This window comes from Pomacea canaliculata, linkage group LG8 (assembly GCF_003073045.1).
Source record: "Pomacea canaliculata isolate SZHN2017 linkage group LG8, ASM307304v1, whole genome shotgun sequence".
NCBI lineage: Eukaryota > Metazoa > Mollusca > Gastropoda > Architaenioglossa > Ampullariidae > Pomacea > Pomacea canaliculata.
Window position 1 is genome coordinate 13,117,631 of NC_037597.1, and position 16,252 is coordinate 13,133,882.

At 42.1% G+C, this 16,252-nt stretch overlaps 2 protein-coding genes across 4 annotated transcripts; one reads left to right on the forward strand and one right to left on the reverse strand.

The window, feature by feature from the left end:
• The first annotated feature begins 900 nt into the window (after positions 1 to 900).
• LOC112571047 (triokinase/FMN cyclase-like) lies at positions 901 to 8,245 on the forward strand. Its single transcript, XM_025249838.1, has 16 exons — positions 901 to 1,617; positions 2,654 to 2,764; positions 3,123 to 3,307; positions 3,553 to 3,631; positions 3,852 to 3,941; positions 4,477 to 4,511; positions 4,775 to 4,859; positions 5,112 to 5,201; positions 5,354 to 5,470; positions 5,664 to 5,810; positions 6,227 to 6,361; positions 6,489 to 6,604; positions 6,802 to 6,902; positions 7,345 to 7,378; positions 7,720 to 7,803; positions 8,042 to 8,245. Exons 1-16 carry the CDS (start codon positions 1,410 to 1,412, stop codon positions 8,207 to 8,209), a joined length of 1,785 nt encoding a protein of 594 aa, XP_025105623.1. The 5' UTR covers positions 901 to 1,409; the 3' UTR covers positions 8,210 to 8,245.
• A 379-nt stretch (positions 8,246 to 8,624) lies between these two features.
• Positions 8,625 to 13,613, reverse strand: LOC112571048 (myo-inositol 2-dehydrogenase-like). 3 transcript variants are annotated; one of them, XM_025249841.1, is made up of 8 exons: positions 13,286 to 13,612; positions 12,323 to 12,598; positions 11,098 to 11,168; positions 10,693 to 10,801; positions 10,302 to 10,426; positions 9,625 to 9,866; positions 9,158 to 9,314; positions 8,625 to 8,775 (listed from the first exon to the last, which is right to left on the reverse strand). In XM_025249841.1, the coding sequence occupies exons 2-8, from the start codon at positions 12,532 to 12,534 to the stop codon at positions 8,660 to 8,662; spliced, it is 1,032 nt and encodes a 343-aa protein (XP_025105626.1). In that variant the 5' UTR covers positions 12,535 to 12,598; positions 13,286 to 13,612; the 3' UTR covers positions 8,625 to 8,659. The 3 variants fall into 3 exon arrangements, with proteins under 3 accessions (XP_025105626.1, XP_025105624.1, XP_025105625.1); XM_025249839.1 differs by having other exon boundaries at positions 8,639 to 8,775; positions 12,323 to 12,586; positions 13,286 to 13,613; XM_025249840.1 differs by having other exon boundaries at positions 8,639 to 8,775; positions 12,323 to 12,590; positions 13,286 to 13,613.
• Positions 13,614 to 16,252: the final 2,639 nt, after the last annotated feature.

Below are 16,252 nucleotides of genomic sequence, written 5' to 3' on the forward strand. Positions count from 1 at the left end.
TTTAGGAATACAGCTGTTAAAATACTGCAGCAGACTGAAAAATAAGAAATTTACTTATATCAACACATCAAATTGTAAACTTTCTGCTCTACTTTCTCCACACAAAAAATAATAATAATAATAAGCCCTCGAGGGATAGGAAACTCTTAGGTCGCTCCCCGTAACTCAGAAACGGATAACACTCCAAGACCGTACACAATGGCGGTGTCTGGTGTTGGACCGAAGGTGATCGAGGAATGGTCTAGGGAGATGATTCTTCCTCCTTCAGAAGGCTGCAGCTCAATTAGCCCATACAGGGAATAAACCTCGTCTAGGGTCAGTATCGTGCCGCATCCAGCGTCGATGGACACTACCCTACCACGAACTTACTGGACTGCTGGCAGACGATTTTTTTTTTTTTTTTTTTTTTTTTTTTTTTTTTGCTAAAACGAGGCATGATACTACAAAGCTTCCGGTTTAGTCACATTCTTTGTTTAGGCTCGCCGAGACTAACAGCGGAGAACTTCGCAAGAGGCTAAGAGTTGGTCGTGGCAGACAGACAGCAGTCCACCTGTATACATCTTTCACCCTACTCTACTATGTAATCTCAACTCGGGAGATTTACAAATCGTGACTCAGGCACGTCTTCTTCCTTCACTATCCCGAGCCTGAGTACTTTTTCAACCTCGTTCACGCCAAAAATTCTACTGCTGAACCGTGTTCACCAAGTGCTCCGTGTCACGGTTAACCCTTTCCTCGAAAAGTAGCGAAGGGGTTAAAATAACCTAAAAACATGGAGGCAGGGACTGGTCCGTGACACAGATGCTGCCTCATCCTATATGCTTCTAAGCATGGAATAACCAACCCTGTTATAGGCACTCTATAACAATGACTTCTGCAAAAATAGACCAAGGCGAAGGAACTCACCATGAGAAAGTGTCTTGACTTTTTACTAAACTGACAGCAAAGAGTGTGTACTACTTACACTGGTGTCATCTGCCACTCCATTAAGTGACACTACTTTCACTGGTATCGTCTGCCAGTGTGTGCACTACTTACACTGGTGTCGTCTGCCAGTGTGTGCACTACTTACACTGGTGTCGTCTGCCAGTGTGTGCACTACTTACACTGGTGTCGTCTGCCAGTGTGTGCACTACAGTTACACAGTGTTATCGTCTGCCGAGGGAGTGAACCTTGCAGGGTCACAAAGTCAGTCCACACAGGAGGGCGGCGTGTATGTGCTTTTTGTCTGTTAGATAATATTCTCATCTCTCATTGCTCTATCACTACAGTACTACGACTTGTGTGCCAACATTCCACACTGACATCTGCTTCAACCTGTCATCTGGGACAGAAATTCGTTTGTCAAGAAAAAAATATAGTTGCTCAAGTACGATAGTAATTAAACTGCACAAACTATTTTGTGAAAGATGTCAACTAAAGCAAATAAGAAACTCATCAATTGCGTCGAGACGTGTGTGGAGGACAACTTAGAAGGCTATGTGGCTTTGAACCCAGGGGTCAGACTTCTGAAAGGTCACCGTATTGCTGTACGAGCTGACATCGAGGAATATCAGACGACAGGGAAGGTTGCGGTGCTCTGCGGAGGGGGCTCTGGCCATGAACCAGCCTTCGCAGGTAAGCATGAGGGTTTCTTTATTTGGTTTTTGTATAGATGGCAAAGATTTTGATATGCCAAAGTTTGGATTAAAGCAGATTCAGTGTCCATTCAACTCCATAACTTTTCGGGAACATCAAATCTCGGACTATCAACATAGTAAAGGTCCAAATATTAAAAGGTTGCAAAATTGACTAAACTACCGATATGTGGATAGAAAGAAATACAGAAAAAAAATACAGGAATGCACATTGTTACACATCTGCAGTAAAGGCTACAATCTCCGTAACTGCGAGTACTTGGAACAACTGTTAATCAAGCGCTTGCGAGGTTTTTAATGCGTGATGATGTATATCAAGTATCTCGAGGAAGAATGTGTGTGCTTACAAAATAATGGAGATGGTACTGAGCTCAAAAACAAGTTCTTGTAGACCCTTATACTGAGAATGGATTGAGCCAGTGAGACAAAATACGAAACAATTGTTATTGTGAGACTAAAGAACAATAGAGCGATATTGGTACCTATCACAAGTCTCTGTCTCCTCCATAAGTGATGATATAGTCGCGTGTATTTAGATGGCCGTCATTATAAAATTATCGATGCTAACCCAAGCGTGAAATAATTGTAAGTTGTGAAAAACAACACCGGGGCACCACGTTTTTCATGTGGATGATGTTCCAGAAAAGAGAAAATTTTCGATGAAGATCCCGTCATAGCGTGTAGTTTTCCAGTTATGCCAATCCACTTTTTTGTTTTGCATTTCCTGTATATGGCCTTGTTTTGTTTCATAAATGAAAACATACCATCATATAGACTATAGCTACTGCAGAGACAGCAATATAATGAAGAACCACTTCTAAAACGGTCCTTACTTACCATCTAGACTTACTTCAAAGCTGGGTCAAGACTATCTACAAGAACACAAAGTTATCGTTTTCTAGGCAAAACTGATGGTACAAAAAAAAGATGAAAGTACTAAGAGTGTTGTCTATTATATGCTAGTGCGATGTATATTAGTCTGATATATTAACGAGTGCTGGTTGTTGTTGTTTCAGGCTATGTGGGACAAGGTATGCTGACAGGCGCCGTTATGGGATCCGTCTTTGCGGCTCCACCGTCAACGGAGGTCCTGGTCGCCATCCGTGCTCTGTCAAGACATAATGCAGGCTCGTTGGTGGCAGTTGTATGATTGGTATAGTTACACCTGCACACCTGTGCCCTTCTTCATTTTTTTTTTTTCAAATTGATCCACATTCTCATAACTGTATGCCGTTTGGCTGCTGATGTGACGAGCGCACACACCTTCCTACTTAATGTCCAGTCCACATCCAAGATACTGTGACAACAAAAATCTCATTTGCTTTTTAATATAGATATCCGTATTTTGAATGAATAGAAAAAGAACTGTGAAATGCATGTTGCCAGTAATCAAGCCCTTAATTTGATGAACAAAGGTGTAAATTCGTATTCGTGAATTGTTGATGTACCTGTAGTTGTAATTTTTGTGACATTTTTAATTAACAGCTGGATGTTTTTTCCTCATTCCCAACTACACCGGGGACCGCCTCAACTTTGGTCTGGCGGCCGAGCGTGCGCGGGAGGAGGGGCTGAGGGTCGAGACACAGGTGACAGGGGAGGATCGGGCTGTGAACTCTGCCGACAGGACCTCCAACAGACGCGGTGTGACAGGAATCGTCGTCACCATCAAGGTTTCTGGATATTGGTCTGCTTGGACCCTTCTCTTCCTTTATTATTTCTTCCTTATATACCTGCCACTGCTCCACACTCAGTACAATAAGGAGGAAGTGCTTTTCATACATCACCATGAACACCATATATTCTGATGTAGGTGACGTTTATCGTTGTTGAAGAATTTTTATTTGATGTTTAGGCCATTTCTGTTCCTCAGGTAATGGGGACACTACCTGTGATCTGAGTGATTTTTGTGCTGCAGATAGCGGGGTCACTGGCGGAGGAGGGGCGAGGGGCTGAGGAGATAAAGCAAGTTGTTTGTCAGGCATTGGACAACATGGGTGAGCTATATACTCCCAGGGAGTCACCTTTGTCACCTTTTTTCTTTCGTTCTTAAGGCCCTCGATCATGGAAGGATCGAAGTTCCTAACGACAGTTTTATTATTTATTTGTTGTTGTTGGTATCGTCAATAGTAGAAACATTCATTTAAATTAAGACGCCTAAAGCCTTTTTCAATTGCAATAATGTACTTGTAATGATAGCAGTGACTTTGGTTGCAGGCACAATCGGCATCGCTCTCACTCCCTGCGTCTTGCCGGGTGGAGGCCCCACTTTCCACTTGGAGGATGATGAGATGGAGCTCGGGCTTGGTATGTCGCATGGACAAATGACAAATCTTTATTTAAGAGAGTAACAGGATGAGCAAAGGTATGGTTTTTTTTACATCGAGCCCTCGATCTAAGAAAATTAAACTGAAATACTACTTAACGATAAAGCAAAGTCATTCAAGGGGGAAAATTAGAATATATACAAAGATTAGGGTTGGTGTCTAATTTGATTTTTTTAACTAGTAAATGAGGGTGTATGTTTAGTTTACAGAGCACCGATTTGGTAGCTCTTCGTTTGGAGAGCTGGATGATGGTAAATAAAGTAACTGGTCATTGTCGCCGACATCTGCACACCGGATCTGATTCTCCTCATCTGAGACGTGCAGGCTGTGCTGTTGCTGATATATCTATATCTGTATCTATATTTGTGCATATCGTTTTCTTTACTAATCGTGAAAATAATGGTAATAGTAAGAAGATGAAGAGAAGACTTTGTAACAATGGGCTGCCTTCTAGAATCTAGAGTATATAGCCAGTCATCAATCATAAATTAAGTAGAACATTTCTTTCTTTTCAGGTGCGCATGGCGAAGCAGGAGTGCAACGGTTAAAGGTACATGAGACAAACGTATTAATTCACTGGAACAATTTGTGGCCCCTACAATGAGTGCCATTAACATGCCGCTGCTGTCATCATTGCTACTACTAGTATGTACTTACATGCAAGAACCTCTCCCCAACTCGCGCTACACGAATTGTGTAGCATTATGTCCGAACACCCCTCGTCTTTAGGTTTGTCTTCAGACCAAGATTATAACAGTTTGAGTACAGTGCGCACACTTCACTCATAATAAGAAACTAATACGTGTGTCACAGATAAAGTCTGCAAAAGATACTGTGGAACTTATGCTGAATCACTTGACCAGTCCGTCCAACGCCAACCGTCTGTCACTAACTAAAGGTATGGACTGTATTATATGGATATTTTCTAAAGGGAATAAATTCCATTGTTCATAAGAGTATAATGTTTCTAACAACAACAAAAAAATGATTACAAGGGAGGTTTCCAAAAGAGACCGAACAAAAATTATTTTATCATCATTTTCATTATTAGAGTAGAGTAAAACATTCTGTACAGACAGACTGTAAATAAACGTTTGGCGCCTCACACCTCTGACGTCACGAAGTTCTTCCAACGTTCAAACGTTTGCAGGTGACCGTGTGGCGCTGTTTGTGAACGACACTGGCGGCATCTCACAAATGGAACTGAACATCATGGCCAGGGAAGCCATCCTTTACCTCGGTACGTTTCGCACCCACAGGTCGCGTAATCTTTGAAAATATTCTTGAAACTTTTTCAAAGTATTTTCGAGTGGCGCTAGCCATGTTTAAACTTCAGACTATCTTTTTGTTGTATGCTTGGCTGCTTGTTTATGTTTATCCGTTTTTCTTAAGAGTCGAGGGACATCCGAGTCGTGCGCGCCTACTGTTCCAACTTCGTTACTTCTCTTGACATGGCGGGATTACATTTGACAGTCTTAGTTCTCGACGAAACGCTAACTCGCTGTCTCGGTGAGTAAGCTTTTATTCTTTCTTTTGCACACACACACACGCACGTGCACACACACACACAAAAAGACGCCAATGAACGAGGAGAGAAAGATGAAGGGAGCGGAAACGAGAGAGACTTTTAAATCGACAGCCATTAAATGAGAATTAAGAGGAGCTTAAAAGCTTCTTCTGAACTAAACATTTGATGTGGCAGATGCCCCGACTCAGGCCACAGGCTGGCCACGTGTCCTGCTAGGTCCCGGCATGACTGACCGGCTGACTTTACCTCCCCTGAAGCTGGACTACATCGACGATATCGTCTCAGATAACACGCAGGAAGCTGGCCTCACCTTGTCAACAGGTTTGTAGCAAGTGTCTCCCACCAGATGATCCATCGCTAATGAAACAGTTAAAATATGTTGTGAACTCCGATAGTAAGAGTAAAATACTTATTTCATGTTACTGTTGGAATTTCTATTAGTTTCTATTAATTACTGTTGGAGTTTCTATTAAACAGTCAAACAAACAGCCCCACCACAAGTATTAAAAGAAGCAGACGGGATTTTTTGTTTGATTATTCTTAGACTGTTTATTATTGATACCCGTTTTCTTAAATTGATTTTTACTGTGTGTTAGGATTTCAAAAACAATCCACGATCATTTATGTTCCCATCACGTCAACATAAGCTGAAACTTTTGCAATTCTTTGTTTCTGGTAAACACATTTGACGATCATTTGTGTTCCCATGTTCATTTTCTTCTCCACTCGCATCACAGATGAGGCTGAGAAGCTGCGCGCCGCCATAACCGCAGCTTGTCTGGCGCTGACAGAGGCGGAGTCGAACCTCAACCATCTGGACTCGGGTGCAGGGGACGGTGATTGCGGCAGCACGCTTGCCAGGGGGGCCAAAGGTGAGCATCATTTACATGGAATTATGTGGTAGTGTGATATCCTTACTGTGTACTTTCTGTGTAATGAGGCTGTTAATTCTTATTCGCATGCCTTCTTTGTTCTTACCGTCTTTCTGTCTTCGGTCAGCGGTGCTGAAGGAGCTGGAGAAGGACGAATGTGGCGAGTTGGTGTCCAGGCCAAGCCTACTGGCGCGGCGCCTGGCGGCCATTGCAGATGCAACTATGGGTGGAGCGTCTGGCGGGGTATGAGGACACCTCTTGTACCCTTCGATGTTTGTTGCCTAACATTATGTTAAATGATGGCCTTCACTTTATGCTCTGACAGCACAAAGTAAAATGCTCAAAACAATGCAAAATTAAAACAAATTAGTCAAAGATAATTGCTGTCTTTACCCTCAGACTGCGCACTGTGACATGTACACCTACAATTTTTGTAACAGCTTTATGGTCTCTTCTTCACTGGAGCGGCGTCAGCATTTACAGATGGCAGCGAAGACAGATGGCAGGAGGCAATTCGTCAAGGAATGGCCCTTATGAGGAGGTTGTCTTTTTGTTTTCTTTCGTTCATGAGACTTGGGCATAGCTCTCGACTGATAGGTTGCACGATAACGTCCAATCTATGTCTAGATCGCTCAGTCTAGATAACTTTGACCTCCCGCAGATGAATAAATGATATATGATGGTGAAATGATGGCGGAGAAGGGGGAAAAGAACTTCACATTAGCTGACCACAATATCTAAGTCACAACACCTATTTAAATATCTTCAAACCACTCTTAAATTTTTCCTTCTTTAGAAACACCCACGATACAAATACGTACTCACAGTTACGTGTACCTGTGTCTGCGAGTCTGTGCGTGCGTGCATCTTTACATCTTTTTGTCTATCGGCCTCACGTAGCATTTTGATTTACGTGATATCATAAATACAATGGTTACTTACAAACACACACAAGAGTGTCGCAATGATTTTTGTTGTTGCAGGTATGGCGGCGCTGAGCCTGGTGACAGAACAATGGTGAGTGTCATGTCAGTCGTGATTTCAGACATCTTGCACCAACGCTTGTTTCTTAAAGACTTTGTAGACTTGCCTTTTGTGATCCCCTACTAAGGTCTTTTCACAGCAGAAAAAAGCTGTTAATGATAAAGACCCCGAGGTTATGACAAACACAACACTGGCTCCCTGTATCCAGAATAGCCTGTGAGTGGGTGGACCAACCTCTCTGGAAAGCTATGGCAATTTTTAATGTAACATTGTGTTAGTATTGTATAATAAGTGCTCTTGCACAATTCAGCCCATTTATAAATTCGTTATTTCTGTCTTCTAAGAATTCAAAATTGTTTCTCAAACATTTGCAGCTTGATGCCCTAAATCCAGTTTGGGAGACGTTGTCGTTGACCCAACGTGAACCACCGTTGCTGCGTTTTGAAAAGGCTGTTCAGGCAAGTCATCGTCATTTACACTCTCTTTTCTTCCATTCAAACGCACGCTAAATATTTACAGGTACAAAACCTACATATACCTCGATACCTTTGGTTTTAGTGACATCTTCGCTAGTACATCCATGCAGTTTGAAAGCGAGAGGGTGTGTGTGTACGTGAGCTGAATTTAAAACATTAACCTTCTATCAGTGTGTTCGTGAGTACAATTAACCTTCTCGCACTGTACACACTGGCACAGGCGGCTGAACGTGGAGCAGACAACACAAAGGAGATGACTGCACGTGCAGGACGGGCGTGCAACGTCAGCGCCTCCATCTTGCAGCACCCGGACCCCGGGGCGGTGGGGGTGGCTGTGTGGCTGCGTGCGGCCTACACCGCGTACACTGCCTGTGGGGCCAGCCCCTGAGTACACCCTTCATACCCCTATATCATTGTCACTCTACCTGCACTTTGAGATATTTACAGGACGCAAATCGGCAGTTCAAGCACGCACACATGCGCGAAGTCGTGTATCATGAGAAAGTTCTCCGACTCGTATCCTTTTGGCAGGGTAGTGAAATTAAATTGTTGTAAAATCAAGATGAATAGAAATGGAACTCAAAGTTATGGATATATATTTTTTTTAATTTGACATATTTAATTTGTGCACACCAAAACGCGGCAGAATAAACCCGATTTTCCAACACTTCTTTCCTGAATTTTGACAATGTCCTTTAAATAACTTAGCAGGATTATGATAATTCGTCAAAATAGCATCCTGATTGAAAATCTGTAACTTAATAAAAATTGAGTTTATTTATCGTTGATGTTGTGATTTTAGTCCCAAGTGTATTCAGGAAGCTAATGTGGGGCAAGTTTATCCCATGTCTTCAGCGCTGACAAAGCGTTGCTCCTTGAGTGATGTACGACACAGTTCCGCCAGAGCGTGCGCCTGAATAACGCTTTCAGGGGTCAAAGGACATTCTTCTAGTCCTGCAGACACGACGGACCAAGATTATAACTGGCAATTATAACCTACAGAGAGACAAGTATAGCCAGCAAGAGAACATTAGTTATACTGAGATTGCAACAAATTCACATACGCAGATGTTAAGTTTGCAGCAAAGTGATTAGACAGCGAGCTTTCCTGACTCCACAGATGGTTGAAGATGTCATCGAGGGCGATGAGACGGAAACCAGATTCAAAAAAAGCCCTCCAAGAAAAGTTCAGCATCTAACACCTTACTCTCCAGTGACCAAAAAATTACTGGTTACCTCTGTGTGAGAGAGAGATAGAGAATAGTGCATAAAGTTTCAAACATTATAAACAGGTTTAGGATGGTATGAAATACCACAGACAAGTTGCCCTGCATACCTTGCACAACTCGAATGAAGCAGTCCATCTCCATCTTGTAGCTGCACCAGTAGGATGGTGTGGCCTGCTCCTGCCTGTCGCTACCATCCATGGCAAAGCTAATCAAAGTGTTGTCGTTCGTTTTGTGCATCAATATACAATCCTCCGTACCCACCACCTGTGGCAAGAAGAAAGAACATCCTCTTAACATTTTAATACGGACACTCTAGATCGCCTGTTTACACCAACCGTCTTATTTTCAATTACATAGAAACAACGAACAAATTCTATTTTGATCATCAGTTAATCCTTAATAATTCATCAGTCCTTATTTCTATTTTTATTCCAAAGTCAGTGATATACTAAGTTATTGAAAATTTTACCATAACTTGATTCAGTCTAATTTGTGGGCAGCTTAAAAATGTCCCTCGGTCCTCGAGGGGCTTAATCAGCAAACGTTCCACAAAGGGAGATTACAGGTCAAGTACCTCGTAACGATGATAACAGCTCACGAAATGCGCCGGAAGTTCTCGCGTTATCTCTAACACAGCATAACACCCACTAGGAAACTGTAGGTTGATGATTGTGGAATCTACGTCATCAACCTGTTCGTAGACGGCAGCAACTGATGACGTGCAGCTTCCTGTCACAACCAGTGACGACGGCTTCTCTCCAACCAACCAGGGGACATAATCCAGCATGTGAATGGCAGAGTCGATGAAGATGCCCCCTTAATTTCAATAAAAAGTTCGAATTATCGGACAGAAAACATCTGCTTCTTGTGAGAATCTACAATTAACTGAATCAACCTAAAGATAGACATTTGCAATATATCGAGTGAAAGAATAAAATATAGCAAATATCATTTGTCTCACGATATGGGAAGTAATGCGTGTTCTGTACTGCATGTTAGACTCTGTAATCAGAATATAACAGAAGAACTATTGTAGGAGCACACGTTTCCATATTACTTTTCAAATATTGCACGCACGAGTTAATTTTCAATGTGATCGACCATAATAAAGCCCCAAGTATGTCTCGTTTGTCTTCTTTAAAGCATAAATATGTGGAAAGCACAGGATCTTAATGCCACCTCTCCCATTCCGAAGATCCATGAAAGTTTTAATTTTTTAAAATGAGCCAGTGTAGGGCGGCCTGGACTGACCTGATGTCCTGATGTAATCAGAAACCTGTTTACAGTCACGAGCCATATAATGCACAAAGCGGAGATTGCCGAGCTGTCCTGACTGGACCTTCTCACGTAGCCGTATGTGGTCGGCGTCAAACCTCCTGCACAGACACAGGGAATCACAATTACTATTATTAAAACATAATATAATTATAACAACAATAAAAGCTGACTTTTAAAATCACATTCACAGAAAGCTCCACGCATAAATCTACATACGTGTCAATACATAGCATCTAAGAATATATCTACTCGTACACACACTCCTACTCATGCATCATCACCACAGACTTCAAACACATGACAAAGGAAATCTTGAAGGAGAAAACATCCTCAAGGCCTATTCAGCACCATGCTGTTCTCTTACCTGTTAAAACCGCAAAACAAAATCCTTCCATACTTTTGTGCTTCTGCATAACATGAGACCACAGCGTCGGTGGAGAAGGTGATTGGTTTCTCGCAAAACACATCTTTACCTGAACACAACCACACGAGTGCAGGTAACAATCTGTTAGACATCTTCACAGTCAGAAACTAACACAGAAAGAGGACTCTAATTAACAGCTGTTGGAACTCTTACTGTCTGTGCATATTCTTAACAAGAATTGGCTTTATGTATATTGTTTCCTCTCTTTGTTTACACCATCACTGTACCATCTTAGCTCTTGCTGTAGTGTTGTCCTTCATAACCATCCGACTTTTGTCGGGATTCCTTTGACGGCGAAAAATGCCTATTCCACACCTGAGATCACAAGGAAAGAGCTGTTCTCACCTGCCCTGACGGCTCTTTTGATCAGCTCTTCGTGAAAACGGGTGGGCGTTCCTATGATGACAGCGTGCGTTCTGACACAGGGAGAAAAGGAATCAGTCAAAAAATGTTGTCCTTTGTCACATCAAACAAACGCCACTTTCAGAAACCGATTTGTTTTTCTTACCTCCGAATACTCTCTCATTTATGAAAGACGACGACCACGACGATGATGATGATGGGTTGGAGAAAGTACGTGCAGTTTAGAATGTATTAAGAAAACTGGAGTTCAACGGTACTCAAGACAAATGTAGCATTTTAAAAATTGATACTGTCAACAAAAATTTTCAGTCGTGATAATGCTTAGTTCAAGAACTGAAGACAGTACTATCTACAGTCGTTTGTGGCAGTGTTGAGAGGAGTATCATCAAGAAGAAGAAAAAAAAGAAAATCCAGGGTTCAGTGCTTGGCTGTGGGTGTGTCGTCCGTTCTAAGTTCGTGTTTTGTTTATAGCAGCGCAACCTCTTTAGACAATCACTCAACCTACTTAACTTGGGTCTCATAACAAACGAAAACTTCTTTTTAAGTTCACTGTGTAATGTGTTGTGTTGACACAACAGTAATTACTCAGCGTCTTCTGTCGGCGGGATGTTGGTTACTAGCACCAAACTATTCCTCTGAATGAGTCAGCCTCTGTTATACATCCTTTTAGTCAGCGAGATAGAGATGAAAATTTATTCGCTATTAAAAGAAGAAAGACATTTCTTCCAGAAATGGTTTCCCACTCCTCGCTTCCTGTTATTTAATGCTAAAGGATCCTCATAAATAGAATAGGCAGGTACAAACGTTTAGCAAAGGTTTTCATGATGGTTATGTAAAACTCGGTCAAACGTTTGTCGGTTAAGAAGGTCCGAAAGGCAAGAGTCCACCTATGAACGCCTTACGGTTCACTCCAAAGTATAATTATGTTGAGGATTAGAGTTTGGATAATATGCGCAAAACTCTGACTTCTAAGTGACTGCCTCGAAGTTCTGCCACTGGCCTGTTCTACACATGAGTAAACTAACGCGATTGCCAACTACCGAACTTTGATCTCTGCTCAGTTGTTTTGCCAAAACAAAAACACGCACCTCAGTCATCACCCACACCCTAGCCCTAACCTAACCTCCAACTCTGTCTCATGCACACTTCTCAATCAACAAGTCAGAAAACACACATACATATAAAGGTCACGCGGACTCGTACTTACTCCTCGTCGTCGAACACCTTCTGGCTGTCCTCCACAGACAGGAAGCGGGCGGTGTCCACGCCGTACTTGGTGCAGAGCATCAGAGCCTTGTCCTTCATCGCCGTCACGTCCACCAACCAGCGAATGCTGACGTCGTTGTTGGACGCCAGGTTGGGAAAGTGGATGCCGCCGGCACGACCCACACCGAACAACGCCACTCCGACCGTCGGCATCCTTTCGAGATGACCTTTAATTTCCTCTTCTTGGTCCTCGTTGCCGTGTGCTCTGTCTCAAACACTAAGAGAACGGCACGTGTCTGACGTAACGAGGGTACAAATGAAATGTACTGGTGCGCCAGATGGCGCCATGAATGAACACGTGCAATTCCTGGTTGAGTCTCTTTGTTTTAATGTATGCATCCGATGCTTTGCAGTCTTATTGACCTCGCGTGTGTGTGCACGTGTGCGGGGGGGGCAACCACGTGACTGGAATATTGGGTATGCTCAGGTGTGGGCAGGCGTGAAAACCACAGGTTATTTGAAATGAAGGCCTCTAAGGGTGGGCCGTAAAGAAAGCTCAATAAACAAGACCAACCGATTTCTTGTACTCAAATGTTAAAGCGAGATAAAACAGTGTAAACAGAATATAACGCATGGTAACTAAAAATAGAAGAAGTATTCACTGAGATCACCTTAAAAAGGTTTACTAAACTACCTCTTCATTTAGGAAAAGTGTTTCGTAGGCTAATTTTAAAAAAAACATGCTGACTTACAAAGCACTAAATTCACAGGTATGAAAAGGAAGAAAAAAAATATATATATACAAGTTTTGTACAAACTGAACACAGGGGTTGATATGAGTTTTTAAGAAAACTTTTGAAACTGCAGCTGCAAGACAAATAATAGCATACTGAATGATGTATCTAAATGTCCTCTGACCCTTACAAATCATAATATTCTTACTAAGCGATGTATTCAGCCTTACCTAGTCAATCGAAGTCAGTACACAGCGAGACGACAACAGCTGGGATTGATTATATATAACGATCGACTGTCTCCGATCTTCTCTGAGCCGTCATTAGTCTGCCACCGACAGTCAACCAGGCCTCGAAAAATATTTAAAATGATAGTTAACGAAGATTTTGGGTGTCTACACTGAGATACGGGACTGGACACCCCACACAACGCCGGTCACTGAAGCAACTACGACTTCCACACCTGTGGGTGGCACCGCCGGCAGCCAACTGCTCGTCACAAACAATTCGCGGACTGCCTGGGCCCCAGAACGTTCTCCAGTCTTCTGTCAGCGGCTGGTAGCGTGGACACATCCTGTTTGTTATCGGAAGCGTGCGAACTGCCAGCGGTGTTTGCTGCTGCTGCTATATTTAAAAACAATTATTTATTTAATACCACGAAGTATAAGGTCAGGAAAAGGCCATACGTGAGTGCGTCAAGTGATGCGCAGCACAGAGAGAGAGGGAGGAGGAGGAAGATGACCGTTGCTTTTCATGTTAACTGCGCATTAAGAATAACGCGAGACCTTACCTGACAACGTAGCCAACCATCAGGCCTGACGAGAGGAGGGATGGAATTGGGGTGGGATGCTGTACCCTTTGGTCAGTGTATTTTTTCCTTCTTCTTTTCTTGAGGAACATGTCTTCCTCACTCTAGGGATTTTTTTTTCCTGTAAAGCAGGATACTTAAAGTTTGAGCTTTTACCGTCGTGTTTCCTCGTTTACTAAACAGTCATGTGTAAACAACTCTATATTCAAGTTGTGATGTAGATCCTAGTGCACTTGTCCTAATGTTTGCAGTCTATATTACGTTACTAAATGAAATGTAGATATTGACAATTGAATTGTAAACATAATATTATTATCTACTGGCAAAATAATTTATAATTACAAGGGAGCTGGAGAAGTCGTCTGTCTGTGATGGCTCTCGTCAGCCCTCCATACCATATGCCGTAGTATGTATGCACGTGTGTGGGTTTTATTTACCCTTTCACTGCCAGACTTCGTGAACAACAACACCTTAGTGTCTTAGTGAACAGCAACACCTTAGTCAGTGTCTTAGTGAACAGCAACACCCAGACCGCAGTAAGGCAGTCAGGTATTGACAGCTTGCAACTTATACTGTACTTACCCATGATGGCCCAGGGGCAGCTATATGTATAACATATATCTCTATATTTATATATAATCAAGTCGCAGTTTTGACCTGTTGTTGTTCTTTGCAATGTTTGTAGGCGAGGCTGGGCAAGTATTTATGTCCCGGGAACGTGAGGATGGATTCATTCTCCCTGATTCCAAACTCAGAGCTACAGAGAATACCTGAATGGGGGAAAGGAGTATTTTTATGCATAATATTCGAATATTTTACTGGTCTGTTTTCATTTCCTTTTATCTGTCTTATATATCTATATTTGATTCTATTGTGCTCGACAAAGTTTTTCTTTCTGTGTTTTAATAATAATTTATATTACTTGTCCAGCTGTGTTGCATGCGAGTGAGTAGAAAGCATGAGAGTGAGTGCTTGATTTGCATCGATGTATTTTGCAATTTGGTTTTTTATTATCACTAATGGACTTGTTGACAGGTTCATTTCTTTTCTGAATGTATGCTAATTGCTGTTTATGTAATCTGGTTGTGCATCAGTGAACACCGATTGTTGTTGCACAGTATAGGCATCAGTGCCATTGTAAACAGTCATGCGAGCATCAATACCTGGTAGCGAAAGCAGAATCGTCGAAAGTAGTAGCTTTAGTTTACTAGTCAGGTTAACGATGGAGAAAGAATTCTGTTTAACCGACCGAAAGAAGACGAGCTCGGGCTCTCTGGACTAGAGCATGGGGGGGCAAAGTATACCCGCCGACTGAACTTGTTTTAATAACTTTTTAAAATTTAACTTAGATTAATTTGGTTGGAAACTAATTTATCAAATACGACTTATTGTGAGGAATCATCAGTCCGTAATAGTGTAACAGAAAAAGTACAAAAATAACAAACAACGCGTCTGACGTTTCTGATGGAGCTGTGAGAGATCATCGGCGGCAGCTGCCTTCAAAGGAAAGACGATATAAATGTTTATTGTGAGCGAATTTAAATAGCTTCACTTTTCACCTTAAATTCGGAAGGTAGAAATCATTATGTACGCATTCTTTCACTAGATTTGTTGTGTAGTCACGGCGAGTGTTTGGTACCTTACCGGCCCGCCGCAAAGTTTAGGATTTTGAGACAGGCCCACGAAGAAAAAACTGTGCCCACCCCAGCAGGATTTCCCCACACTTGAGAAAGTGTTAGCTGCTATGAGCTAACCGCACGATCTTACAGTGGTAACTTCTACCCGCAGTTTCGTCACACTATCCAATCATTAGAAGAAAAACCTTTGCTCCCCACTACTCTTGCAAATGACAGAGGTCTTTTGAAATAAATTAGAATGGACCTACAGGAACTATTTGCTGTTGGAATGTTTTAAGTGCGAATTCTTAATTTTTCAGTTGCTTTCGCGTAACATGAAGAGCCGCAACTTTAACGTATAAAATGCATAACGGATACTGTAAGTGCGTTTGAGAAGTTCAGCACTTCGTCGAGTATTCGCTACTTTCATTCGCCATTTGTTGCAGATTTGGACTCTCTGATACCCAGGTTATCACACCCGAAACTGGTTAAGACGGGATATAGGAAAAAGTGCATGTAATCGGTATCTCACTGAAAAAAAACCCACAAAAAATTGAGATACATGTATGTCTATTTTATAGAGAGGGAGGGTTTGAAGCCCTCTTTAGAATGATTTCGGTGGCCACATATTCTTTTTCGTTTGCTTCCCTCCTCCCCAGTGAGTAGCTGCAAAAGACAGTATCATTGTGGCACGAATTGAGATTTTTATCCTGTTTGTACACTCAAATAAATGCCTCTTACTCTGATTTAAAAAAACAACAGGAAGAGCTAAA

Excerpts from the sequence above, each read along its gene's own strand:
- LOC112571048 (XM_025249841.1), bottom strand. The coding sequence starts at position 12,534 with ATGCCGACGGTCGGAGTGGCGTTGTTCGGTGTGGGTCGTGCCGGCGGC. Across the intron at positions 11,169-12,322 it reads AAGGTGTTCGACGACGAGGA|AACGCACGCTGTCATCATAG; the intron begins GTAAGTACGAGT and ends TCCCTGTGTCAG. Across the intron at positions 10,802-11,097 it reads CAAAAGAGCCGTCAGGGCAG|GTAAAGATGTGTTTTGCGAG; the intron begins GTGAGAACAGCT and ends GGTTGTGTTCAG.
- LOC112571047 (XM_025249838.1), top strand. The coding sequence starts at position 1,410 with ATGTCAACTAAAGCAAATAAGAAACTCATCAATTGCGTCGAGACGTGT. Across the intron at positions 3,632-3,851 it reads TCAGGCATTGGACAACATGG|GCACAATCGGCATCGCTCTC; the intron begins GTGAGCTATATA and ends CTTTGGTTGCAG. Across the intron at positions 7,379-7,719 it reads AGCCTGGTGACAGAACAATG|CTTGATGCCCTAAATCCAGT; the intron begins GTGAGTGTCATG and ends AAACATTTGCAG.